At 51.5% G+C, this 25,928-nt stretch overlaps 2 protein-coding genes across 4 annotated transcripts in view; one reads left to right on the top strand and one right to left on the bottom strand.

Moving 5' to 3' along the window:
• Positions 1-4,339, top strand: part of STK24 (serine/threonine kinase 24) — a 125,931-nt gene extending 121,592 nt beyond the window's left edge. For all 3 annotated transcript variants that reach the window (XM_025364263.1, XM_025364262.1, XM_025364261.1), the window contains one exon: positions 3,289-4,339. In XM_025364263.1, the coding sequence (XP_025220048.1) occupies positions 3,289-3,325 (37 nt within the window). In that variant the 3' untranslated portion in view covers positions 3,326-4,339. The remainder of the gene's footprint in view (positions 1-3,288) is intronic.
• Positions 4,340-6,583: 2,244 nt separating this feature from the next.
• The window catches only part of FARP1 (FERM, ARH/RhoGEF and pleckstrin domain protein 1), a 304,677-nt gene continuing 285,332 nt past the window's right edge, over positions 6,584-25,928 (bottom strand). The window contains exons 18-27 of the mRNA XM_025364102.1: positions 25,194-25,431; positions 20,683-20,813; positions 17,523-17,591; positions 17,207-17,296; positions 16,366-16,448; positions 16,174-16,286; positions 15,556-15,722; positions 10,288-10,395; positions 9,697-9,848; positions 6,584-8,092 (exon numbers count right to left, since the gene is read on the bottom strand). Coding sequence (XP_025219887.1) covers positions 8,011-8,092; positions 9,697-9,848; positions 10,288-10,395; positions 15,556-15,722; positions 16,174-16,286; positions 16,366-16,448; positions 17,207-17,296; positions 17,523-17,591; positions 20,683-20,813; positions 25,194-25,431 — 1,233 coding nt within the window. The 3' untranslated portion in view covers positions 6,584-8,010. The remainder of the gene's footprint in view (positions 8,093-9,696; positions 9,849-10,287; positions 10,396-15,555; positions 15,723-16,173; positions 16,287-16,365; positions 16,449-17,206; positions 17,297-17,522; positions 17,592-20,682; positions 20,814-25,193; positions 25,432-25,928) is intronic.

The raw sequence follows: 25,928 nt of genomic DNA, 5'->3' as shown, positions 1-25,928 counted from the left end.
CCCCCCCCCCCCCCCCCCCCCCCCCGAGAGGACCAGGCGTGCTGCTGCCTTGACATTCATCTTCAGGTGTCCAGGCTGATGCCCCTACCAAAGCTGGCTGAGCCTCTGTGATGATGACGGGGATTTCCAGGTCTTCCCTGAGATGTGTCCCACCTGACAGTACATAAAGAAGTTGTGCGCGTGTGAGGTCCCTTTTGCTATCTGGGAGTGATTGAAGGGGCTGCCTACCGTCCTGTGAAGAGCCCCTCTAAGTGGGGATGGCAGGAGGAAACCACAGCTCTGATACTTCTGGTTTATGCTTCTGAACTCGGGTTCCTTCGTATGCCATTTCAACTTTTTAAGTTGCTAGAAAATAAAAATGATTTATTGGCTGCCTTTAATTTTGAGGCAATTGAAGGATGATCCCTCCCTCCTTTGATACCCAAAAGAGTATAGGAATACAGGAAAATAGAATGAAAAAGTCATCCATCTTTCGCCTGAACACGAATTTTTTGATTTCTCAAACTTACTATCACATACCTCATGCTAGTGACATTATTTCTCATTAGAAAGAGCCTTATAATAAAGCAAATAGAACAAAACCAGAAACTCGCAGGATTGTTACTGTCTTGTTCGGCGTTTTGTTTTCTGCTTTTGTAGTATTACTTTTAGAACCAATACTTTCCACATTGTTCAGAATTGCCTGAAATTGTTATCAACTGTTTGTTTATATACATGACTTGATTTCCCCAGGAGCTCCAGGGCAGAGCATCTGGCTTGTATGTGTTGAACTGATCCATGTTTCCCATTTCCAGACCCCCGTCTCCCTGTTCCTCTTCTTTCAGTTGTTAAGGCAAGTTGATCTGTACTAGTGCTGGCCAGTAGAAGTACAATGGGGGCCACATGCAGAATTTTACGTTTTCTGCTGGATGTGGTGGCTCACGCCTGTAATCCCAATGCTTTGGGAGGCCCAGGCAGGAGGATTGCTTGAGGCCAAGTGTTTGAGACCAGCCTGGGCAAAATAACAAGACCCTGTCTCTACCAAAAAAAAAAAAAAAAAAATTTAGCCAGGCATGGTGACTTGTACCTGTGGTCCTAGCTACTTGGGAGGCTGAGGCTGTAGAATTTCTCAAGCCGAGGAGTTCGAGGCTATGGCTATGATCACTTCTGCACTCCAGGCTGGGCAACAGAGTGAGACCCTGACTCTAAAAACCCAACAAAAAGAGAATTTTACATTTTCTCATAGCCATATTTTTAAAAAGCAAAATGAAGTGAAATTACTTTTAACAATACATTTTTAACCTGCCAGATCCAAAGTATTATTTCAACATTAATACCAACAATCATCAATAAGATATTTTACATTTTTGGGGGGACTGTCTTTGGAATTGATGTGTCCTTTACACTCAGCACATCTCCATTCACAGGCAGCACATTGCACGTGCTCACTGGGCATCGTGGCTGGGGATGACCCTCTTTACCCTCATGCGGGTCTGTAGCTACCTGATGTCTGTGTTGTGTTTAAAACTTTACTTTGCAGTGACACACAGGGGAGGCCGAGTCGGCGCTCTCTTGCCTTTGTCTGTGATGAGTGCCCCTCTTTCCTCCTCTGTCCTCAGACGACCTGCCTATTGGGGTGCTTATCGTCTCCCTGCAGGCTTGGCTGTGGCCCCCACTTCTCCCTTCCCTGCTCCTGAAGCTCCCACTGAGCGTTCACCTCTGCTGGCTGCCAAAACCACAGGGCCATGGCTTAGACTTCCTGCCAGTTTTGCTCCGAACACGTTATTTCAGTGGATGACTGTAGGAAAAATGAGAGCTGCCTCTCGTCTGAAGCATTTTCAGAGCTTACTATGTCATCATGTATGGATCCATTTTTTAGAATTTCTATGGTACTTATTTCTGTCTCAGCTGGAATTAATGTTTGGATTCTTTTGTGTGACATCAACTCATCCTGTGATTTAGTCATTTGTACTTCTTTATAATTGAGTCTTAGGCTCCGTGGCTAACACGTGCTTTTGGGAGGACCTTATGTAACCATTTGTTCTCTGGGAGGGTGCCAAGTATTTCAGATGCCTTAAAAGAGGAGCTCTAGATGGGAACGTTTGAGATGAGCCTCGCCAAATACGTCCTCAGCCATCTCTCCCGGACCTGTGACTTGGAGTCTGCTGTAAAATGGTTGAGGGAATCGTGGTCATGAGGGGACCCTGTCCTCACCCTTTTTTGTATTCTAGAGACAATCTTGTAGAATTTTTGGAAGACACAGAAATTACCCATGATCCCACCACCGTAGCCCAAATCTCATCATCATCTTTGGGTGCATTGCCTTCTGTTGTCATCCCAGGTTATAAACTTACTGAATTCTCTTATCTACCTTATAGTGCAGATAAGATTTTTTAGAATTTCTATAGTACTTATTTAGGATACAGAAGTTGTGCGTGTAAACTATACTTATATAGCGCACATACACAGGTTGAATAGCCCAAATCCCCAATCTGAAACTTTTTGAGCACCAGTGTGAGGCTCAAAGGAACTGCTCTCTGGGCCATGTCAGATTTCGGATTTGGGGATGCACACTGGTAAGTATAATGCAGATATTCCCAGATGCAAAGCCAGAAGCATTTCAGATAAGGGATGCCCAACCTGTAATTTTGTATGTACTTTTAAACTTGTACATATTTTTAATATTGCTTTTATATATATATACGTAGATACAGATAATTACCAATTTTAGTCTGTGTTATTTCAGTTTGTATAATTTACTTAACTGATTCTGTACTGTTGGGCATCAGAGTTGTTTCAAATTAGTGTAATTACGAAAATCCCAAGAGACATTTTTGTGCAGACGGGTTGTTCCTGCTTTGGACCGTATTTCGGAAGCAGTTCTAGGAAATAGATTCTTGGACTACATCACTATTTTTATAGCCAAAATGGGTTTCCTGCCCTCACATCGGGAATGTATATGCATCCCTGGAATCTTACTGTGTCATCGTGTATGGATTAATTTTCACTTTTTAACAATTGATCATAAGTAAAAAGATATCATTTCCTGTTTTATTCACATCTCTCCAGAGAGGCTGAACCCATTCTAGGTTTTTGTGACACACTCTGGAGTTTTTGTGTGAGAATCATGATCTTCTCAATCTTTATATGCATTCGTTTAAAATTAGACTTACCCATTGATATTTGCTCCAGTTATTTTTGTATGACTTGGAATTTCTATGAAAACTTAAGATTTTGGTTACTATGTGAATTTCTACACAGGGATGAGAAATGACATGTATTCACTTCTCTCTCTCTCTTTTTCCCTAGATATTCTCTAAGTGGTGGAGGAACTTCATCCCACTGAAATTCCTTTGGCATTTGGGGTTTTGTTTTTCCTTTCTTCCTTCTTCATCCTCCTTCTTTTAAAAAGTCAACGAGAGCCTTCGCTGACTCCACTGAAGAGGTGCGCCACCGGGGGCCACCCCAACGCCGGGCGCCCGTCCAGGGACACACACAGTCTTTGCTGTGCCACAGCCAGATGAAGTCTCTCAGATGGGTGGGGAGGGTCAGCTCCTTCCAGCAATCATTTTATTTTATTTTATTACTTTGGTTTTTAATTTTAACCATAGTGCACATATTCAAGGAAAGTGTCTTTAAACACAAAAACCCTGAAATGTATATTTGGGATTATGATAAGGCAACTAAAGACATGAAACCTCAGGAATCCTGCTTTAAGTTGATAGCTCCCTCTGGGAGCTGGAGAATCGCTCTGGTGGATGGCTGTACAGATTTGTATATAGTGTCATTTTTACGGAAACCCTTTCGGCGTGCATAAGGAATCACTGTGTACAAACTGGCCAAGTGCTTCTGTAGATAACGTCAGTGGAGTAAATATTCGACAGGCCATAACTTGAGTCTATTGCCTTGCCTTTATTACATGTACATTTTGAATTCTGTGACCAGTGATTTGGGTTTTATTTTGTATTTGCAGGGTTTGTCATTAATAATAATTAATGCCCCTCTCTTACAGAACACTCCTATTTGTACCTCAACAAATGCAAATTTTCCTCTTGTTTGCCCTACGCCCCTTTTGGTACACTTAGAGGTTGATTTCCTTTTTCATCGATGGTACTATTTCTTAGTGTTTTAAATTGGAACATATCTTGCCTCATGAAGCTTTAAATTATTATTTTCAGTTTCTCCCCATGAAGCGCTCTCGTCTGACATTTGTTTGGAATCGTGCCACTGCTGGTCTGCGCCAGATGTACCGTCCTTTCCAATACGATTTTCTGTTGCACCTTGTAGTGGATTCTGCATATCATCTTTCCCACCTAAAAATGTCTGAATGCTTACACGAATAAATTTTATAACACGCTTATTTTGCATACTCCTTGAAATGTGACTCTTCAGAGGACAGGGCACCTGCGGTGTACGTGTGGCCGTGCGTGTGTACTCGTGGCTGTGCGTGTGTGATGAGACACTTTGGAAGACTCCTGGGAGAAGTCCCCCGGTCAGCGCCCTGGACAGCTTGCACGCTTGCTCACTGAGATGATGCGGTTGGAGGTTGCTGATCTGTGCGATTGCTGTAGCGGTTGCTGGGGACCTTAAGGGTTATTTTGCTTCTCTGAAAGGGGCCTGTGCCTGCTAGCCAGGCAGCCAGTGTGTCTGTTTTTCTTGGTTTGCTGTGGGGCCTTGCTTGGCGAGGGGGAAAATCTCTGGGTTTCTGGAATGGGAGAGTTCTTGCAGCAGTTGTTGACTGGTACATGAAGCATTCTTTTATGTGTGTTGAAGCTGATGATTGACATCTCCCGTGGGTGTGCCAGTTCTTGTGGAGTGAGGATTTTTGGAAGCAAGGAAGTTAGTGGGTGAGCTTGGGGATGTAGCTCAGCTATCTGCTGGTCTAGTGGCCTCTAAGCTACAGGGGGGACAGAGCCCTGAGCTACAGATGCTTGAGTGGGTTATTGTGTTAGTTTGCTAGTGCAGTCTGGTTTTTAAGCTCTAAAATTGAGGTATTTTATTAGAAGTGGATTTGGGTTGAACTCTTTAATTTCTATAAAGGATATATTTTGGTTAGGGGAAATAGAACTGAGTTGCTAATTCTTATTGTACTCATTACTCTGCACAAGAATATTATCTGGAATAATAAAATTGGGGAAGATTTCATTTTGTATTTCCAGGGAATATTCTGTGTGGGGAACTGTTTCCTTACGTGAAGCAGGCGGCATAAGCCAAAGGTTAGTTTTGTCTTTGTGAGAGACTCACACAGATGAGTCTGTGTTCCCCAGGGCGTGCCGTTACCTGATTTTTAAGTGAGCCAGGGCAGACAGCAGCTTCTCTGATTCACAGAGTTCTTCAGATTTACAAATGGACAGTGACATCAGTTTTTAACACTGAAGCCAGTCTCATGCTAGTAACAGTGGTTGTACTGCTCGAGGGACTGGGTTCTGATGAAGAATATTGGTATGAACGGGAAGTCTCTGCAGTCGCCAGACTAATCCTACTCAGCTCCTTCCCCCGTGGCAGCAACAAGTCAATCTTTGGCAGCATTGAGTTGATTGGCAGCATTTCCTGTCAGGGCAGATGGGGTTTGATGGAGTTAGAAAGCTCGCCACTGTACACTGTCTCCTGGGCTGTTACTTTCTGTTGACACACAATATCAGCTCCAGACTTTTTAAGGGCATCTTAGCCAAGGAAGCTGGCCTGTGTGTAGCCACTTCCAGGCCTGCATTAACAGAGAGCCCAGGGCTACAACTGGAACCTGCCTCAGCATCAACTGCCGCTGGTCTGTAGCCAGACCCGCGGGCCCAGCCTTTGAGATGGGTTTACTGTCACCAATAGCCTCTCAGTGCCAGCCCTGAGCTGCTCCTGGCTCAACTACCCGGAGCCTGCAGCCTGGGGAGGTGCTCAGCCTCTGCCTCTGGGAGACGAGGGCTGTGGGCTGGGTGGCTGCTGCCAGCGAGGTGGACACCAGTGTCGTTTGGGATGTCCTGGCCACCACCTGCTGGGTTCTGATTTTCTTGGAAGTGTATCTGCCTTCCTTATCCAAAAATTTTATTCCTGAGTGCTCCTGTGAAGTGGCTGGTTTGGTTCTGTAGGTAGCATTTTGTACCTTTCCTTTGGCAAAACACGGTCAATTTATAAGCTTTTTTTTACATTTCCTTCTTTAAAAACAGCTTCTGTATTTCTGCTCTAAAATATGTCAGCAAAGGCAGAGTGACCTAATAGGGCATGTTCTTAAGCACAGGGACTGTATCATGCAGGGGTCAATAAAGCTCAAGAAAACGAGTATCTGCGTCATTGTGTGTCTTGTGTGTAGCGTGTCTCAAACTCCATCTGTCCCTGGCAGCTTGGGCGTGGACTGTTACCCACACTAGTATTTTCCTGAGGGCACACAGGAAGCAGAGGTGCTGGTCACAGGTCAGAACCACCAGTGTCCAGCAAAGTAGTTTGGAATCATTCAGAACTAGCTGAGGAGACTGCCTTGTCCCCAAGTCTCCAGGAATGAGTGACTTCTGGAGGGAGCCCGATAACATGGGGGCTTTAGAAACCCTTGCTGGAGTGTCCCCTTCCCCCCCACCCCCAACCACACACACCACACAGAAAATGAAGACTACAAAGTTGGTTGTTTTGCCTTAAAACGTCAATATGTTGGATTGTGGCGTGAGGTATTTTTATTCCCTTTGTTAGTACTGGAAACCGTCTGGTACATCTTGTAAGGCAAATGATTAACACACGTGAGGCTCTTTGTCTGTTTGCAGGTTGCCGTTTCCAGGTACACAAGTCCGAGCTCCACAGAGAGGGCGTGCTCCTGGTTCTCAGGTGGGCAGGTGCCATGGTACGGGGCACTGGAAGGAATTGGGTTGAATCGGCCGTCGCCTCAGCTTGAGACTCTTGTTAGAAAGGGATTAGGAAAACCAAGGGAATGGCAGCCACCCCATCACCGTCGAGAACAGACAGATGTTTCCCGAGTGGGGGCCTGAACCGTTGGAAACCACGTTCCCTGTGCAGTCTGACTGACACTACCCCATGCCTGGGGGGAATGAGTATAAAAAGGTAAATGTTTTTGAAGACAGGCACGATATATACTACTAGAGAATGCGCAGTTTCAAACCACAGTTGCAGGAGGATATAGGAATAACGACAGGTGCCGGGGACTACGTACCATGATTTCATAGTGCTCTGCAGCCAGCACGCTCACTAAACGCTCATCACGGAACATACCACAAATGGCCCTGATCAATGACATACAGGTTTTCATGCTTGTGACACAGACAGCAAAACACCACGGCTTATCTTCCCATTGTGTACACCACTCACAGGACGGTGACAGTCCAGGTATTGCACTGGATCTCGGCTTCTCTTAACAGAAAACAACCCTGCTATGGTTTGGAAAGAGTTACCACTTAAAACGATTTGGTCAACTTGCACCAAGAAGTCGGTCGGGAACGGGTGTTTTCAGGTGAGCATGAAACCCCGCAGTGGAACGCGGTGTGCTGCAAATTGCTTAGTAATCAGAGAAGTGAGTCCTACTAACTTCCTATTATTACAAAAGTAGAAAGACTGAAAAAACGAAATCTGAAAATGATCTCATTTGCTTAAGGCTGCACCGAGTGTATTGCAAACACCAGGAAATCCACTTTGTAAAATGCAGCAGCCAATAGGTGAAAATAACAAAAGTTTCTTTTTTTAGGGGAAAAAAAAACCAAAAAACACTTGCCCTGTCTTGTGTTGAACGGATGTGTGTGTGTGTTTCAGGGGCAGGGTGGAGGGAAGATGTCATTTGGCACTCTCGTAATGACAATGTTTTAATACTGGCACTAGCTAAAGAACAGCGCCCCCAGCGGATGCCAGGACTGGAGGTGGGAGCGCTGTTCATTCAGATGCTGGGAGGACGGGGTTGAAAAACGCGGCTGTGGAGACAGGAGAGCTGCTGGGAAGCCATGTTTTTGATTTTCAGACAGGTGTTAATTTTACCAGGCTTCATTAATACAGAAGAAAGAAAACGTCTTCCAGGAGACCAGCCACTGCGGAAACGAGTGTGTCCGGACATCAATACACGAGAGACTCTTTGTGACTCAACACGTGGGCCCGCGAGGCAGAGCTGGTGGCACTGCGGATCACTTCCATCCACCTGCGACACGGGAACGTCAGTCAGTCAACTTTTTTTTTGTTTGGACGGACTCATGACGCTTCGGTGGGCATCGCTTACGGAAACACGGGGTGAAGTCAGGTCGCGTTGTTGGCAATCTGCCACTTCAGCAGGAGAGCAAGGGAATGCCCAGCACCCAGGCGTTCTGTACAGTGGAGACCTACTGGCCTGGGCACTCATTTAATATGGAGCTGTAAGCACCTTGCTGAGGTGACACTGCCCACTCCATTGGAGCAGTTAGGAGTGAGGTGGCCTCGGCTGTTGGGGAGAACGCTACCTCCTATTTTCATGGACACTGCAGAGAATGGCGGGGCGTGTCCCATCCTGCTTAGTGGAAGCTCCCCCTTTGAGACAGGGTCTGGCTGTCACTCATACTGGAGTTGGGACTACAAGCCTGCACCACCACGCCTGAATCTCCATTTTATATGTTTGTGTATTTGCTCTGTACCAGTGATTCTCAAATGGCTGTGATGCTGTCCCATTTGGTAAGGTCTGGAGACATTTTTAGATGTCCCAACTGAGGGGTTGCTGAGGGCATCTAGTGGGTGGAGGCTAGGGATGCCGCTGAACATCCTACACGATGCAGGACAGACTCCCCAAATTACCTGGCCCCAGGCCTTTCAGGATCTGGACTGCAAGGCGGGGCCCTTTGCCACAATAATAACAAAATCCCAACTTGGTTAAACCCAGCTCTTGAGCTCAGTCCCTCAAACTAAGTTTTTCAGTCCAGGATCAGATTTGAGAATGGTTCTCAAATGGTTCTCCTCTGGGTTCCTTTTCTGGTGGTATTGTTTAGGAAGTGCTACCTTTGGATATCACAGGAGTTTTAAACTCTGGTTTTAAAGCATTGTGCTATTTCCAAAGAATTTACTGGGAAGTACGCATAATTGTCCCCACTGCTTTAAAAATCCCTGGGATTGATCGACAAACTGCTGTTCTGTCCCACAACATGGCCGGCAGTCCCTGAATTGGGGACTGCCCTGTCTGGTTTGCAGCCTGAGGCCCTCCCTCCCCCCAGGGGGTGGCTCAGACCAGCCTTAGGCCTGACTCTTATTTCGCTTTATTTCTTGGTTAAACGAAGTCTGTGGTCCCTGGGTCCCATTACACCATGTAGGCAGTCTCACTAATAACCCTGAAGAGTTTTTCCTTCCTCATACGGTCCTCTGACCTGAAACAGCATTTCTGCCATAGCCCTGGCAGCAGCAGCGTGACTAGTACTGCTGCTGCCACAGACTGCGAAGCCCGAGGTGCAGTTTGGTTTTTGTCGTGAAAGGCTTCCACTGGGCCTGGGTGGGTAAAGCTGGGCCAGCAGAGGCTGGTGTAGCGGCACCCACTGGGGCTTAGCTTCATCGTCCCGTACACACACATCAGAGATCTCCAAGCAAGCTGTCTAGGGCCTCAGCCAACGCCGCGCAGGGTAAGGGCCCAGGGAAGTCGGGACCCCACTCTGCCATGAGAACAGAATCGCCTGCTGGTGTCAGGCAGTGGGACCCCAGGTCTAAACACTTCAGTGGGCAGGGAAGGGTGGGGCCATCTCACTCGCTGACTTGGGAGCAGAGCCCTGGGCCTGGGAAGGGGGCAGCTACCTTTCGAACGTGTACTCGCTTTCCGCCCTGAAGTAGTAGACGTGGGACTTGAAGTGCAGCTTGAACACGTAGTCTTTGTGGATGTTCTCGGACTCGGAGGGGATGGTGAGCGAGTAGCCGAGCAGGGGCAGGCTGGCGAGGGGATGATTGTCCTGGAAAGGGGAAACAAAGTGGCTTTCGGGGGCAGCTTCTGCTGCTGGGCCTGGCTGCTGCCCCACATCGGGCAGGGACTCCGGGAGCCCAGACAGCGCCACCCTCGGGCGTGGGCCTGGAAGGGATCATGGGAGCTGGTGTTGGCCTGTACATGATGGCCCAGGTGACAAGTCCCCACCAGGACTGAGCTGTGGATAAAGCCAACCCCCGTCCCTTGTCCCGCCAGAAGATAAGTGGCCCTTTCTAGGGCGGAAGTGGTCCTTCAGTGGATAATATCAGCCTTTCCTAGAGCTGAGGGCCTCAGGTGGACAGGGGGCCCCCCGCCAGCATCCCTGTCATCCCCGTGACACCTGGCTGGAGCTCAAGAGGCCTGAGTCCTTCCAGAGGAGGGCAGCCCCCTTACCTCATGCTGCCACCCACCCTGTGTGGGGCAGTTACCTGGTGTGACTTGTAGAAGAACAGGCAGAAGTTTGTGAACACCACCCACAGCTTCTGCCACCCGTTGCTGTTTTTGAATTTCCTCAGCAGGTTCCCAGACAACTGATTCTGCAAGGCAAGGAGGCCTGTGAGAGGCACGGCGGGCACCTGCCCCAGCTGGGTGTGGAGAGCAGCTCCCCCTGCACCCCTGCACCAGGGCCCCGGGCTGGGGCATGTCCACGACTGAAGGTTGAGGCCTCGCTGCTCCCCTGTGTGTGGGGAGACCTGGCAGGTCCTGGGACCCTGATCTCATCACTTCCCCTTGCCATTTGCTATGGGGCATCTTGGGGGCCCTGTGTCCCCCCAGAAGACACGCTGAGGTCCTGACCACCAGTACCTTAGAACGCAGGCATATTTGGAAACAGGCTCATTGCAGGGTAACTAGTGAAGACGAGATCACACTGGGGTAGGGTGGGCCCTAAATCCAACGGGAGTGGTGTCCCGAGGAGAAGAGACACCTGGCGGGGAGGGAGTGGGCCCTGTGACACCGAGCCAGAAATGGGGGTGCAGGACCCCACGCACTGCCAGCGGGTGGAAGCTGAAAGAGGGAAAGATCTGTCTCAACAAGCTCGGAAAGGCAGCACTCATTTTGAGGCGTCGGGCACCCTGCGCAGGAAGTGGGGCCTGGGGTGCTGATGTGTGGCTCCCACCTGCCCTCTAGTGGCCCAGGAGGCAGCCGCAGCCCTGCCCACCTCCAGGCTCCCGGCTGGCCCAGCCCCTGGAGCATTGTTGGGATGCACTGCAGCCCAGCTGGGGGCAGGGACAGGCCCCTGTGTCCATGCTACCTCCAAACAACCCTCAGCAGGCCTGACACGCTGGTGGCTCATTTGGTCGCTTTGCAAAAGTGACATCACCAGCAGATACTCAAAGCAGTTACACCACCTTGTAAAGGCACTTAATGCCACTGAATTGTTCATATAAAAATAGTTAGCTAATATTGGGGTATGGCTATTTTACCACAAAAAAAAATACGGACTTCTGAGTCTGCCTCATTCCATGTCTCTGGGTGCCCCTGTCACTAAGCTGCTGTGCTGGGATCAGTCTGGTGTCCCTGCCCTCCAGTTGCTCAGGGTCCAGTGGGAGAGATGGACACCGACAGTGGGTCCATGAGGGGCTGCAGGATGTGGAGGCCCCCTCTGTTGGCGGAATGAGAGGGACCCTGCAGATGGGGGAAAAGGGGGTTCCAGACCAGGCAGGCAGCCCCAGCCCTCCATCCTCCTCCCCCAGTGGCAGAAGGGAACAAGAAAATGCAAGGCTCCAGGTTCCCAGAAGGTCCTGGTGGCGCCCGGGCTGGGCTGATGCCCATGTGGCATCTTGGGCCACGCACCGTGGGGCAAGGAGAGTGGCATACTCCCCTTTCCTATTTTCATACTGAATCACAATTTTCACAGCCAGCCCCCGCTGGGGTTCATACATGTCACACATCACAGTCTGGGCCCATTTGTTTCCAAAGCAGCTTCCTTAGAGCTCTCCAGCTTCTGCCTGGCCATTCTGGTAGCCTCTGGAAACCTCTTCATCAACAGGCACATCCAGCGGCCCTTCCTTGCTCCCCACCACCCAGCGGCTGAGCCTCCTGCTCCCCCCGCATTGGGTCCATCCTGGCCTCCAGCATGTTACAGGCCCTGCTCGCTGCGACTCTCCTGCCCTGCACTCGGGAGGCCGAGGCCATGCTGGTGGCTCTCAGACCTGTCTCCATTCACTGCCTTCACAAGAGGGTCAACATCCTTGTCCAGAACCAGACCAGCCCACCCTGTCTCCTCGTGGCCCTTCACTGGGGCCTCCGCTCCTCTCCCTTCTTGGCCCTCATCCCCTCAGACCCTGCTGTGGGTTGAACACACCCTGCAACAAGACAAGCTCAAATTCAAACCGATGGTGGCCTCATATGGACACAGGGTCTCTGCAGATGCGATCGAGGTCAGGCCACTAGGATGAGCCCTAAGCCTAACGTGAGCCGTGTCCTTAGAAGAGGACATTTGAGCACAGATGCAGGGAGGACAGTTGGTAACATGGGTAGAACCAGGGACCCCCGAGGAGAGGACTGCGGCAGCCACCAGATGCTGTCAGAGGCGGGGACATTTTCCCTCAAGCCCCCCTGAAGGAACGCACCTGCCAGCAGCTTGATTTTGGACTTCCGGTTTCCGGCACTGTTAGAGATGTTTCTGTGGCCTCACCCAGTCTGAGGTTGGTGCTGTGTGATGCCACGGGGAACAAGTATAACCCCCGTGCCCGCCACTCCCTGGCCTCAGTGTCCCTTCCCTCCTCCCAGTCGTGTCTGCACTCCGTCTGCTGTAAGAACCTCCCCGCTGTCCCCCGTCTCGCCACTCCAGCCTTAAAAGACAACTTGCATTGCTTTGCTTCTGGCCCTTCACTGGCTCTAGTGCCCACGGGCTGGGCAGCCCTCTGGCCATCCCAACATCTGACCCTCCAGTGGGAGCCCCCAGACCTGCTGGCTTGCCCACAACTTTTAGCAGAGGCGGCTGCCGAGTCAGGAGGAGATGGAGCTGCTTCGTCCTCTGTCATGCAGGGCGGAGGCCGTGGGGACGGCTCCTCTGCGAGTCAGCGAGCATTTGGCGTCTGGCACGCGAGGGCCGCCTGCCACTGACGCCAGATTGACGCCACACGCCTTGGGAGGGGGCTTTCTGGCAAGGATGGACATCTGCAAAGTGATAGAGCAGCCAGGTCCCTGACTGTACTGGGTGGTCACTGCCACCTGGAAACCCCACTGGCCGGTGGCTCACTCTCCTGCTCTCTGCTAGGGGCAGCAAACTTTTCCTCAAAAGGCGGACGGCAGATACTGCAGGCCAAGGGGCAAAACTGAAGACATTATTTAGCAGCCATTAAAAAAATGGTAAACCCCTTCCTTGTTCACAGGCCGTAAGCCATCAGACTGGGGCTAGATCTGGCCGGGGGCCAGTCTGCCCCTGACTCAGTGCCTTGACCTGATCCTGCACACGGAAGGCTGCGACCATGCAGATTTGTTACCCAAAAGAGCTGGGCTGCAGGGGGCTCCCGCCACCTGGATCCCACTTGGGTATTTCCTGCCTTGTTGAATGGCCTGGGTGCCTCCAGGTATTTAAAAAGCTTTGAGGCCTATGACAAATAGGCCTTCAGAGTCGTACACATTGCTGAGGTCAGAATGAAGCAAGGTCAGGACAGTTCCTCCCCAATGGTGGCGCCACACGTCGACTGGCTTCGTTTCAGACACACCCCTACAGGTGAGACCTGATGGGCCTCTTTTCCCATGAGACTATCACGGGTTCCTCCCTGCTGCTCCGCCTGGGGGTCTCCTGCTGTCATAATCCCCATGCCCTGGGAGAAGTCTCAGACCCACAAGCTTTGCGCAGCCTGGTGGAGGTGTGAAGCTGGGGAAGAACAGTTAGCGCTCTTCACACTTGGGCTGTCAGGAGGCAGAAGGGAGGCCCGGGGAGGGAATATTCACACCTGCACACTCAGGGGAACCCTATGGGACAGAGCCTTGTATGTGGGGCCAGCTGGACTGTGTCCGTGGGGCAGCCAGGGCCTGCACCTCGGATGTGTCCCCTTGAGGATGTCTTGAGAAGCAGGCCTGGGCTTAGAAACACTGGCTTGTAGCAGGAAACTCAATAAAGGCAGGTCTGAGCAATGGGGAAGGTCGTTTCCGGGGAATAAATTCCGAGACTCCCTCGAGACCCTCCACAAAGCACTGCTGGCTCATTCCTGCTGCTGTTGGTTCCAAGAGCCAGCAAACTCCTGTCCCGGCCATAGTCTCTTATGTGACACTGTTTGGACCAGGCCTGTGTGGGAACTGGACCTTTCTGCGTTTTAGAAGGAGAGTCCTGCCTCTACCGCAGCAGCCCCGCAGAGGGCGCGGGGGCAGAGGTTCCGCAGTGAAACGTGCGCATTCACATCGAACACAATCACAATGATGGATGACCTCGCCCCAGCTCAGGGCAGGGTCCACTGCCAGTAAGAGACGAAGAAAGCTTTCTTGTTTTAGACCTTCATGGGTTTGAAGTGTTCTGAAACACAGCTGTGGGCCTGGACTGAAGAATGTTTAGGGAATGGGTATTTGGAAAGGATTCATGATCTGGGAGAGACGCCGTCTTCAAAGCCAGCTTTCAGGTGGTAGGATCAGAAAATAATACCCTGAAGTGAAAGGCTCAGAAGCCCGGCCTCCCTGAGCACCTCCTGCCTCGCCCCTTTCCTCCCCCAGGCAAGCCACGGAAACTAGAATCCCCCTTCCTTAAGGCGGGTCATTGAAACCAGAACCTCCCCCGGCCAAAGCCAGCCACAAAACCAAAAATGGTGGCCCTAACCTTTCCCCACCGTTCTGTGTCAGAGCTGGCTACAAACTCACTCCCCGGCCCACCTTGTGTGAGAAGAGGGTCTAAGACCCCCACTGCGGAAAGGGTGCCCCCCGACACCCAGAAGCAAGGAACGCTGCTCAGAGAGGCCAAGTGAACCCGGGGGGGCCCTGCTGGGCTCCTTTCACCCTCCGGCATTAGCTCTCAGCCTGCCCCATCAGCTCCACTCGGCCACCCGCTCTTCACCCAACCGAAGCGTAAAAACGACCGTTTTCGCCAGACCTCTGGGTCTTCATTCTGAAGGCTCCCATGTCATGTAAAATGACGATGAAATAAACTGGTCATGCTTTTCCCTTGTTAGCCTGTCTTTTGTCACAGGAGTGTCTGCCGTGACCCTCATGATGGGGAGGAGAGGGATCACCCCCTTTCTACCCCTCCACAGGGATGGCTCTCAGAGCCTGCGTCCCCTTCTCCCTGGGTTCTTCCATGAACCAGGACACTGGCTTTGGCTGGCACCTGCTTGCCATCATGCAGACTCTCCTCCTGCCCATGCACCCGATTCCCGTGGGCAGTTCAGGATGTGACAGCCATGGAACTGTCCAGTAGCTGTGCCCTGGGCACCTGTGTTCTAGGCTAACTGCATGACAGGCAAGAAAACAGGTGAAGAATGAGAGAAAACGATCTTATGGACGGCAACAGGGACTGATGAGTACCAAGAGACATGACTGCATTTGCGGGAGGTTGGCGCCCACTCCACGCCACCTACAGGGATACCTCCGGCAGGCTCCAAAGGGGGTCCAGCGTTGATCCTTCCCTGCTTAGCCACCGTGGGTGGGTGGGGCCACCCATGGTGCCAGCCTCCCTGAAGGCCCTGGCCCAGAAGTTTGCCTGGGTTCTGCCTGGGCCAGCACAAGCTGGGAACCAGAGCTGCCCTGCCCCCGCGTACCTCCACTGCGATGCTGAAGTCCACCATGGAGACGCTCGTGTTGCGGTGCCAGCACACGTGCACCATTGTGTTGCCACGGTGCGGGGCCTGGCGCTCCAGCGACGTGCGCGAGGCGCTCAGGTCATCCTCTGACTCCTGGTCAGCCGCGGTGGCTTCATCAGGGGACTCTACAGGATGGGGCAAAAGGCAGCGCTTCGGATCTTTCCTGCCAGCACCCCTTCCTGATACCCTCTGAGGTGCTGGGAGGTTGGGGGACTCACCGCAGTCACGCCCTGTGGTACCTAACCAGAATCTAATGAGGCCCCCACTGAAGGGGGACGGACCCTGGAGCACCGGTCCCTCCCGGGTGTGTGGAGTACAGCCTTCACTCTGGGTGTGGACAGCCTGGTGGTCTCTCCGTGTGACAAGGGTAAATGCTGCCCCAGAAAAGGTAACTTCCCAGCTCCCTTATGCTGTTTTCAGGTGTTTTAGGAAAATGAACCGTCTTGATCTTTGGCTTTAAACACAAATGTAGACCACAGATGTGAGGCCCACCCGATGGGGTGGCTTTAGATGCAAAAATGCTGTCCCTCCATGAACCAGACCCCAGCATGAGCAGGCTGCCCTGGCCACACTCACTGTTGTCAGGGGGGCTGCTGGCCAGGAACTCGGGGGCGGGGCTGCTGCTCTTCTCCGCCAGGTCAATGGCCATCTGGATGTCCTCAACCCACTTCTCCATCTCAGACCGAGAACTGGAGACAGAGACGCGTCAAGTATTCAGGCCGCAGCACGTCAAAGGGGACACAGGCAAGGGGCGGGCTCCCGAGTTACCTGGCGGCCACGATGATGGACTGCCGCTGGCCCCGGAGGGTCAGGCAGTGGGGCACCCCCCACTCGTCTTCGCTCTCCTCAATCTGTGGGCAAGAGAAGATAACGTCACCGTGAGGGACGTGATGCACTTCCAAACATCCCTGAGCTGGCAGCCAGGCAACTCGGAAAGGAGGGGTGCCACTGAGCCGGGCTCAGGAGACCCAGAGCCCCACAGAGAGAGGAGGCACTCCGAGTTGGAAAAACCAAAATCGGAAAGGCGACAGGAAGATCGCAGCACGCTGAATGTTTTTGGCAGAGCCCACAAACTTCCCTCTCTCCAACCCTGGAGGACAGCGTGGGCAGCAGCCAGGGCCACATCCCAGGCCCAGGCGCCCTGTACACCTGCCTGCCAAGGGGGACAGGAGGCAGCCCCGAGCCAACTTGGGGGAGGATGAGGCGGCCGGCCCAGCTCCAGGGAGGGGGCGCTGTCATTCTTGTGTGTGGCGAGGACTGTCGGGGCCCCTGGAGCCAGGCGCAGGCAGTGGGAGGCGAGTTCATGCCAGACGGCCTCATCGGCTTGCCCCTTCACTCCATTCTATAAGGAAGGGACCCGCACATCCCACGTGCAGGAGAAGGAGCCGTGTCCCCAGAGCCCCACTAGAGAAGCCCGAGAAGGCTGGATCTTTTAGGTGAAAGGGTTGCATGGTCTTCGATGGTCTTTGAGCCCAGGTCTCCTAACCAAGGTGACACTGGCCGCTCTCTCCTTCCTATCCAGTCTCTCCCTTCCCCTCCTCATCGCCGGGTCAGCAGTGCCCGCGGCCCCCGAGGACAGGCCCTGGCCTCAAGCCTGTGCCGTACTCACCGTCATACCATAGAGCGGGAGCTGCCCGTGGACTTTAAACTGATTGGAGGCCGTCAGCCCCCGGCTCGTGTACAGTAGGACGTCGTTGAACTAGAGGAACCAGAAGTGTGTAGTGGTGAGACCACGTGTGGACAGCAGGCCTCCCTCCAGCCTTCACCGTCCTCATCAACTGTCCTCAACTGTGCCTTCACTGTCCTCAACAACTCGGGCCTGGGCACCTCTGGCTGCTCCTCCTCCACCCCAGGTCCCCCCCTCAGGGGCCTTGCTTGCCCAGGTGACACGATCCTTGTGAGGACGAACCTCTCTCTCCACTCACCAGGAAGAACATGCGCTGCTGGAGCCCCTTTCCCGAGAGCTTGCTGAGGCTGCCCAGGCGGATGAACTCCTGCAGGGGAGACAGACCGGGGGGCTGGCCGCGAGCATGCAGACCCCAAGGGCTGATGGCCAGTGTGCAGACCCTGAGGGTTGACTTTGTAGCCCCTGAGGGCTGACTGTGAGTGTGCAGACCCCGAGGACGGACTGCGAGCGTGCAAACCTGCTGGCTTCCTCCCACCTGGGTCCCCTGCATGGTGGAAGTTACAGCACTCAGCTGCGATTCACTGCATGCTTGCTCTGCCCCAGGTGCTGTGCTAAACCCTCACTAGGGATCGCCTGTCTCCTTCCCAGGAAGGTACAGGGCGGTACCACCAGCAGCTGCCCCAACAAAGGATACTGACGGTCGGGTTCAAGAGTGCCGGGGCCTGAGGACCATATGCGTAACCCCAGGATCCCCAGGGCTCCCCACGGTGAGGGAGATTAGAAGGACCCCAAGCAGTTCTCAAAGAAGAAGGAGGCTATAAAAAGTGGCAGCAAGGGACCCCTGAGGACAGAGAGGCCACATGGGAGTACTGTGGCTGGAGGAATCTTCTCCGTGATTTAAAACCCTGCTTCTCAATGAGCAGGAACTGCATTGAGCATAAAGGAGTGACAGGCAGACGTGTCCAAGGCACCTCTGCATCCCGAGTGACATCCTCCCCGGGGCTGTACACTCTTGAGGGCATGCATTGCAGGGGCGCAAGCACTTGAAAAACAAACAAATGATCATTTTTCAATTGTGGTGGAATCCGCGAAACACTGAGCATGCGTGGCCTTCGCGCATTCACAAGGTAGCCCCACCATCACCACCATCTACTTCCAGAACGTGCTCCCTCGGGGGTCTGCCATCCCACCCTCCCATTCTGCTCTGGGTTGACTTGAAACAATGAGTGGATGTGAGGCAGCCTGATGAGTGAAAGAATCGGGGGATCATCTGAGCTTAGGAAGCAACACCCCAATTCCATCTTCACCTTTACTAATACAATGGCCTCCTCTCTGGAGCACATGGGATGCGCCTGGCATGTCCTAAGTATGGAGTCCTAATAAGGGAAAAGGAGCCAGGCTGGTGGGATCGAGGGAAAGCAAAAAGACAAAGCAGAGAAGCTATACAGGTCTGCCTTTCTTCATGGTCCAGGACACAGCCCTCCTGCACAGATAATTCACCATCTTCCTGCACCCAGCTATCACCAGACCCTTGGCTGATAGAAAAATGCAAGTGAGTTCGCTGCAGCCGTGGCGTTATCATACTGCACAAAGCCCTTGTTGGCACACAGCACAGACACCACCTGATGAAAGTCCCCAGCAAGCCTTTGTCTCCTTGCAGTCACTTCCTCTCTTGCTGTTGCTTTCTGGCAATGTATTTTCCTACTTCTCTAATAAGCCTGCCTTTATCGATAACCGTCTTAGTAAGTGATTCTTACCGCCTGCACTGCCAGCCTCAGATAGTCACTGATCACCTGCGACACTGAGTGACTACAGGAGCTCCAGACGTGAGCCTGCACCTTCAATATCAACATTCCCATGTTTCAGATAAGGAGACTGAGGGGCAAATGATTAAGAAACTTGCTCACGATCACCTGGTCAGCCAGTGTGTGACAGAGCAAAATGCTTTCCATTGTGCTGTGCAATGTAATGAATGCCACTATACTACGTGTACATTTCGTCTCTTCAATTAAATGTAGGTGGGGAAAAGGAAGATAATAGGTATTATGTCATTTTCACATAGCACATCTCATTTGATCTTAATGACCTGTGAAGGAGAGGCTATGGTCTCCATGTTACATGGTCCCCTGCCACCCCAGGTTCTGGTAGAGCGAGACTTTGAACCCAGGGCCACCTCCTCCAATCCAAGGCTCTTTCCATTGCAGTGGAAAGTATTTCCTCAGAATAAGGAATTCTTTATCAATGGTCTCTTCACCATGTAGCATGATATGCTAAGTATTTTATACCTTTCAAAGCTGAGAGAAAATTACAACGATTCCGCAGGGCTTTTCTGAGGGCTCTGTGTGGATGGGTAAATAAGGTCATTAAGTGCCAAGGCCCGGCGGGATCTTCTCACCAGCAGAGCTGAGGCAATCCCAGCTCTAATTTCTGCCAGTGCTTAACCGCACCGCTCTTCTGACAATCTCTCACAAGGTGGCTTCTGGGCAGTTTTGTAATGAGGCTTCGTGACAGAAATGCTCCAGTACACGGAGAGCTTCCCTCCCCTGCCCTGAGTTACAGATATCAAGTTTCCAGGGCAGCTGCCTGTCGGAAAAGACTAAAAGTCCCTGAGATCCTGGATCCTGGCCTGCAGGGTCAGGCAGGCCCGCAGCAGATCAAAGCAGCTACAGTGAGTTGTCTCTTGACCTGGGTGACGTAGGGTTTGAAATGGGAGTGCCACAGGGTAAAGATCGCAGAGAGAGATTTGATGAGATGTAGCAACTGAATAGCATGTTTGATTCGTGGGTGATGATGGCTTCCTAGGAAGGGAAGTGGAGAAGGCAGGTTTTGTCCCTGTCCTCCACATTGTCACTGGCCTGGAAGGAGTGTGTAGGAAGCCGTGTTCGGTGGGAAGACCTGCATCTCAGGCAGGGGCTGGGGAGGGGAAGGCGACAGTGTCAGTGAACTTGCATCTCTCCTAGACTTGCTTTCCAGCTAAGATTTGGTATTTTAGTTTTGAACTGAAATTAAATTATATATAGAAGATTGAATTTTAAAAAAACTCTTCACACCTGCATGGGAATTCCTAGCATAATTTAATGCACTAACTTTCTGGCTTCATTACTATTTACCTAATTCTTTTTTTTTTTTAATTTTCCATTTTCATTTATGCACATTTTTAAAAAATGAAATAAGCAATCTGAAATCTTCTGTGGGATACGGTAGGGGAAAAGGGAAAGAAGCGAATCACCCTGTAAAGAGAAAAACAGAATATGAGGTCAGAGGATTGCTTTATCTCCTCTGAACGTGATGATTCCGAACCAACGACACTGTCGTGTTTTTCCAGTTGTCTCCCAGGTGGATGGAAAGAGGACATTTTGCCTTGCAAGTGTCTCTATTCAACAGGTTCAAATGTAAGTCCCTCCGATGCCTCCTTTCTGCTCCCCCCTGCAGTGCATTGTGAGGCCACTGCCGCTTACCCTTCCTGGGACCACGAGATTGTCAATGCCAATCAAATCTTTCTTGAGTTCGTGCAGCTTCTGGAAATTCTCCATCTTGATCATCGTACCGTGGAGCTGTGCCACCATCTCCGTGATCTCTGCCAAAGCGGCTGTGAAGGAAAGACACACACAGTCTGCGGTGGGAAAGGCAGGCGGGGTCTTCCCCGAGTAGCTGTCAGCTCAGCGCTGCGGGGAAATCACTCCAGTCCTTGCATAGTATTCAAAGGTATCTTTTGAGCGAAAACAGTGTTATTTCTCTATAATGAAAATTGATAGTGCATTTTCTGAATTTATTTGCTTCCCTTTAGCATCTTAAAACAGTAAGTGACCTGTGCATGGCTACATGGCGTACAGCTGTCCTTCAATGAGACGGACTTGTTGGCTTAGAGGGGAAAGACACAGGGGGAAGAAGACTGCCTTGAATTGTGTCCCTGGGTAGACTTTTCTTTTCCCTCCAGTTACTCGGAAAGAACAAGGCACAGTGAACACAAAGAGGCCACAGAAAAATCTGGAGCAAAGTCGGCATCTCTTTGAGAGGAGGTGTAATTGATATTGTGAAGTGTCAGTATCACTCCAGGTAACTAACATTCCACCACACCCCAGTTCTGCCTTGTGTGGAAATTACACTGTTTGTCAAGATGGTTGCGAAGAATTGCTGCAGAATTTAAAATTTTTTATTATTATTTGTTTGAGACAGAGTTTTGCTCTTGTTGCCCAGGCTGGAGTGCAATGGCACAATCTCAGCTCACTGTAAACTCTGTCTCCCAGGTTCAAGTGATTGTCCTGCCTCAGCCTCCCAAGTAGCTGGGATTACAGGTGTGTGCCACCACGGCCGGCTAATTTTGTATTTTTAGTAGAGAAAAGGTTTCACCATGTTGGTTAGGCTGGTCTCGAACTCCTGACCTCAGGCAATCAACACGCCTGGGCCGCCCAAAGTGCTGCAATTACAGGCATGAGCCACCGCATCAGGCCTTTATTTTTTCAATAGAGGCATAGCTCCCCTATACTGGTGGGCATCCTGTATTTAAAAGGAGCTAGTGCCTGATTAATACAAGCTTGGGTGGCACGCAAGTCCCCAGCGGCTGACAAGCTTGGGTACTTTGGTCAAGAAAAGCGAGAAATACTTGTTGACTGAACTTTAGGCTTCAGAACACTAAATACCTCTTTGACCGTTCCCCCGGCATTTCCGTGTTGGAAGGGAAGCATTTAGTTTTCTTGTTTTTTTCCCCCAAGGATGCAAGTTAAATTCTCCCAGGCTCATCAGAGAATGTGGTCTCAGCCATAGTGACAAATCCCAGGCCTCGCTCAGTCTTCAGATATTACCACCCAGTTTGGTCCAATAAACATCTACTTGGCACCCAGTGCTCAGTGGCAGGGCTGGGGGGAGTGACGGGGTTCTTAGAGGAAAATGATGGAATGATGGCCCCCTGGCCCCCAGTGCTCATGGGCAGGGGCGTGCTGGGAACAGCCCTTGGCACTCAGTATCCCTCCAGCTCTGGAAATCTAGGCTCCTACAGTGCTGCCACCTCATGCTTTAAGCTAGCTAGCACTTTCTTCCTCAATCATCAAGGATAGCCTATCTCCATTGGATACTGTTTACAGAAATAGCAGAATGAAACTGGATGAGTCTACCAAGGACAGTGCCTGCAAAACCACACACACTGCTCTCACCCCCATGGGCGCTAGATCTGAGGAGTCCTCAGAGTCAGGAGAGGCCCTGGGTCCTTTCCTCCGGGCTCAGCCAACACACAGGCAATGCCCGTGTGACAGGACAAGGCGGACAGGAGGTCAGCTTAACATCAGGGGCCAGGCACAAGCTGAGGCTTAAAGGACGAGAGAGAGCTGGCCAGGAAAGGCCAAGGAGGTGGTGGCCAGGACTCTAAGCAGAAGGAACGGAATGCGCCAAGGTGTGGAGGCAAGAGGCAGCATGGTTTTTGTTTTTAGAGACTGGGTCTAGGTCTGTCGCCTGGGCTGTGGTGCGATCATAGCTCACTGCAGCCTCCTGGGCTCAAGTGACCCTCCCACCTCAGCCTCCTGAGTAGCTGGGACTATAGGTGCATGCTCGTAATTTTAAAATTTTTTGCGGAGACAGGGTTTCACTATGTTGCCCAGGCTGCTCTTGAACTCCCAGCCTCCAATGATCCTCCCATCTTGGCCTCCCAAAGTGCTGGGATTACAGGTGTGCGCCACCACCCTTGGCCAGCATGGTTTGTTTTAAAGACAGATGGTCAACGACAAACCACGTCAGGAGGCACTTGTGTTCCCCTTCTGTGAACTGTCACTGTCTCAATTACTTTGTCGTCTACATATTGGGTTGCCTTTTTTAACAACTAATTTGTAGGAGTCCGCCATATATTCTAGATATTAACAATGATTTTTCTAGAACAAGCCTGATATCACTGGTTCCCTCCTTAAAACGCTTCCTGTTCAGCTTCTGCTGTTAGGTTACGGCTTTGCAGGGTCCATAGGGTGCAGTGGGATGTGGCCCCTGCTTTCTGTCGCAGCCTCACTTTGTGGCTCTCCCTGTGCCCTGCACGCTTTTGACAATGTTCCGGTCTCTGTCCCCTCTGAACCTGAGCTGGTGGTGTTTCTAACTCTATTCTCCATACCCTCCCTTCACCCAGGAAAACTCCTATTTACATTTTAGCTCTGAACTTGGACACCATTTCCCTTCGAGATTCCCCCAACAGCTCCCAATGGCCCGGCTCCAACTGCACCGTCCACTTCTCTCTCACGGCCCTAGTGCAGGGTCGCCACTGCCCAGGTACCTGCCTGCAGACCCTCCAGTAGGTCCTGTGAGGTCAGGGGCCACACTGTTCCTTCTCCCTCACATGCCGAGTACAGGTTTATCCCTCACCCGCTTCCCACCCTTTCCCCACAAGTCCCCAAAGTTCATTGTATCATTCCTATGGCTTTGCATTCTCATAGCTTAGCTCCCATTTATGAGTGAGAACATATGATGTTTGGTTAATACACATCCCTTATAAAAGTGTATTAACCAAATACAGCTGGGGTGTGACAGCTGGCCAGGCCAGGTCACGAAGACTTTCAATTTTAGCCTGAGGCAGTCAGCTGTCACCCAGGTTTTAAGCAAATATATAAGAAGATGGATTTTTAAAAAGATGACACGTTTGGCCAAAGAATTGGAGGTGTTTCTGACATTTCAGGCAAGAGATAAGGGCCTTGCCCTCCTAGTGGGTGTGCAGATTTGGGCCACCTGTGCGACAGCCACCTACGCAGGGCCAACTCCGCGTGCTTAAAGGCTAGGTCAGGAAGTGCAGACACTCACAGACCACATGTGACACCAGACAGAACGACTTCCGTTCAGAAGAGCACGCGTGGCCCTGTGGGAAAAGCAGGGTCTGGAATGGGGCTCTGACCTCTGAGTGACCCTGCAAGTCCCTTCCCCTGAGTCTCAGTGTCCCTATTTGTAAAATGGGATAATGCAATTGATCTAAAGGGGTCATTAAAGGAGTAACGGTGTGAGCATTGGCACAGTATCAGGTACACGGTAGCTGGCCTGGGGCTAAGCAAGTGTGAGCGGGTAGGACTGTCCATGAGATAGAAGGGCAGGATGGTGGTGACCATGGGTTCTAGGTATAGGTTCCAAATTATTTCCCTCCCAGCTGGGTGACTCTGGGCAGGTTCCTTAACCTCTCTAGTCTCGGTAGTCCCCGTAGGTAAGACGAACTCACCTGTGCCTGAGGCTTGGGAAGAGTTAATACAGGAGAGGTGCTTCTTATGGCGTCAGGCACATTACAAACCCCCGGCAGCAATGAGCAACAGGATTTGTGACAAGCTATGTTCCGTGGCCACGGTAGAGGGATGAGTTTCAACCATGTGGGTAGAAGCAAGCTTCCTGGGTGAGGGCTAACTGTAAGCGGAGTTCTCTAGGGATCTTTGCACAAAACCACCCGGGGACGGAAGGAGAAAATGCACACAAGAGGGAAAGGACGAAAGGGGTCACGACGATCATTAGCACCTTCTTTACTGTCAAGGTGTGGCTGGGCGTGGTGGCTCACGCCTGTAATCTCAGCACTCTGGGAGGTCAAGGTGGGTGGTGGATCATGAGGTCAGGAGTTCGAGACCAGCCTGACCAATATGGTGAAACCCCGTCTCTACTAAAAATACAAAAATTAGCCAGGCGTGGCAGCGTGCGCCTGTCATCTTAGCTGCTCCAGAGGCTGAGGCAGGAGAATCGTTTGAACCCGGGAGGTGGAGGTTGCAGTGAGCCGAGACTGCGCCATTGCACTCCAGCCTGGGCAACAGAACGAGACTCCATCTCAAAAAAGAAAAGAAAAGAAAAAAATCAAGATGTAACCAAACACCAGATCAGGAATAAAAAGCAGCGCCTGCCCTGATGAAAACCTGGGACCCAGCATCGGCTGGTCTCTCTCCCTGGGAAGCCTCTCCCTGGCTGGGCTCAGTCTGGGAGCACCCGGTCTGAACTGTGCCATGGGCACCAGGTGGCACAGGCTCCCGGCACTCACCTCGGCAGTCCCTGAAGTCGGCGTGGCTCGGCGGGTGGTGTTTGCACAGCCGCTCCAGGACCTGCTTGTAGTGCATGAGCCGGTGCAGCGGCCGCAGGAGGAAGGTGTTGAGCGGTAGGTAACACACTTTCTGCAGCTCGAAGTCCCTGCAGAAGTTCTCCAGCCGCCGGGAGCTCTTGATCCCGTTCTCCAGGGCCTCCAAGGCCTCGCTGTGCTTCCACAGGTGAGCCGCCAGGTGCTTGGGGGGCAACAGAGGAGGAGGGTCCTGTTCAGCTGACCGGGACACACCTGTGTTCCGCCCAGTTTCACTTGGGAAAATGAAACGCACCTGCGCTCTCTTTATTTCATCGATTTGTTTAATTCCCTTAAATTTCACATTGTTCATAGTTCACTCTTTGGTATTTCACTTAAGTTCTCAGGATGAAATAAAAAGGCCTATTAAGGTACTGAGCAGTTTAAAATACACATGGATCATAAAATATATGAGCTATAGATATAACATCAGAGGTATAAATGTTCCTTTAAAATTGAGCCTGGAAAAACTGGGGAGAAATATATGAACAGGAGCTCCTTAAGGGGGGCTGTGGATTTCTTCTAAATGTCATCAGATAACCACCCGGGGTCCATCAATAAGCATTACGTAGTTTTAAAACCACATTCCTGCTTCCCTCGCCCCATTTGCTCAGACAGTAACTAAGCAGCTATGTGAGCCCCTCCTCTGCCAGGTCAGGGAGA

Source organism: Theropithecus gelada, chromosome 17 (genome assembly GCF_003255815.1).
Source record: "Theropithecus gelada isolate Dixy chromosome 17, Tgel_1.0, whole genome shotgun sequence".
NCBI lineage: Eukaryota > Metazoa > Chordata > Mammalia > Primates > Cercopithecidae > Theropithecus > Theropithecus gelada.
Note: the sequence above shows the minus strand (reverse complement) of the source record. Positions and strands in the feature narration are given on the sequence as shown.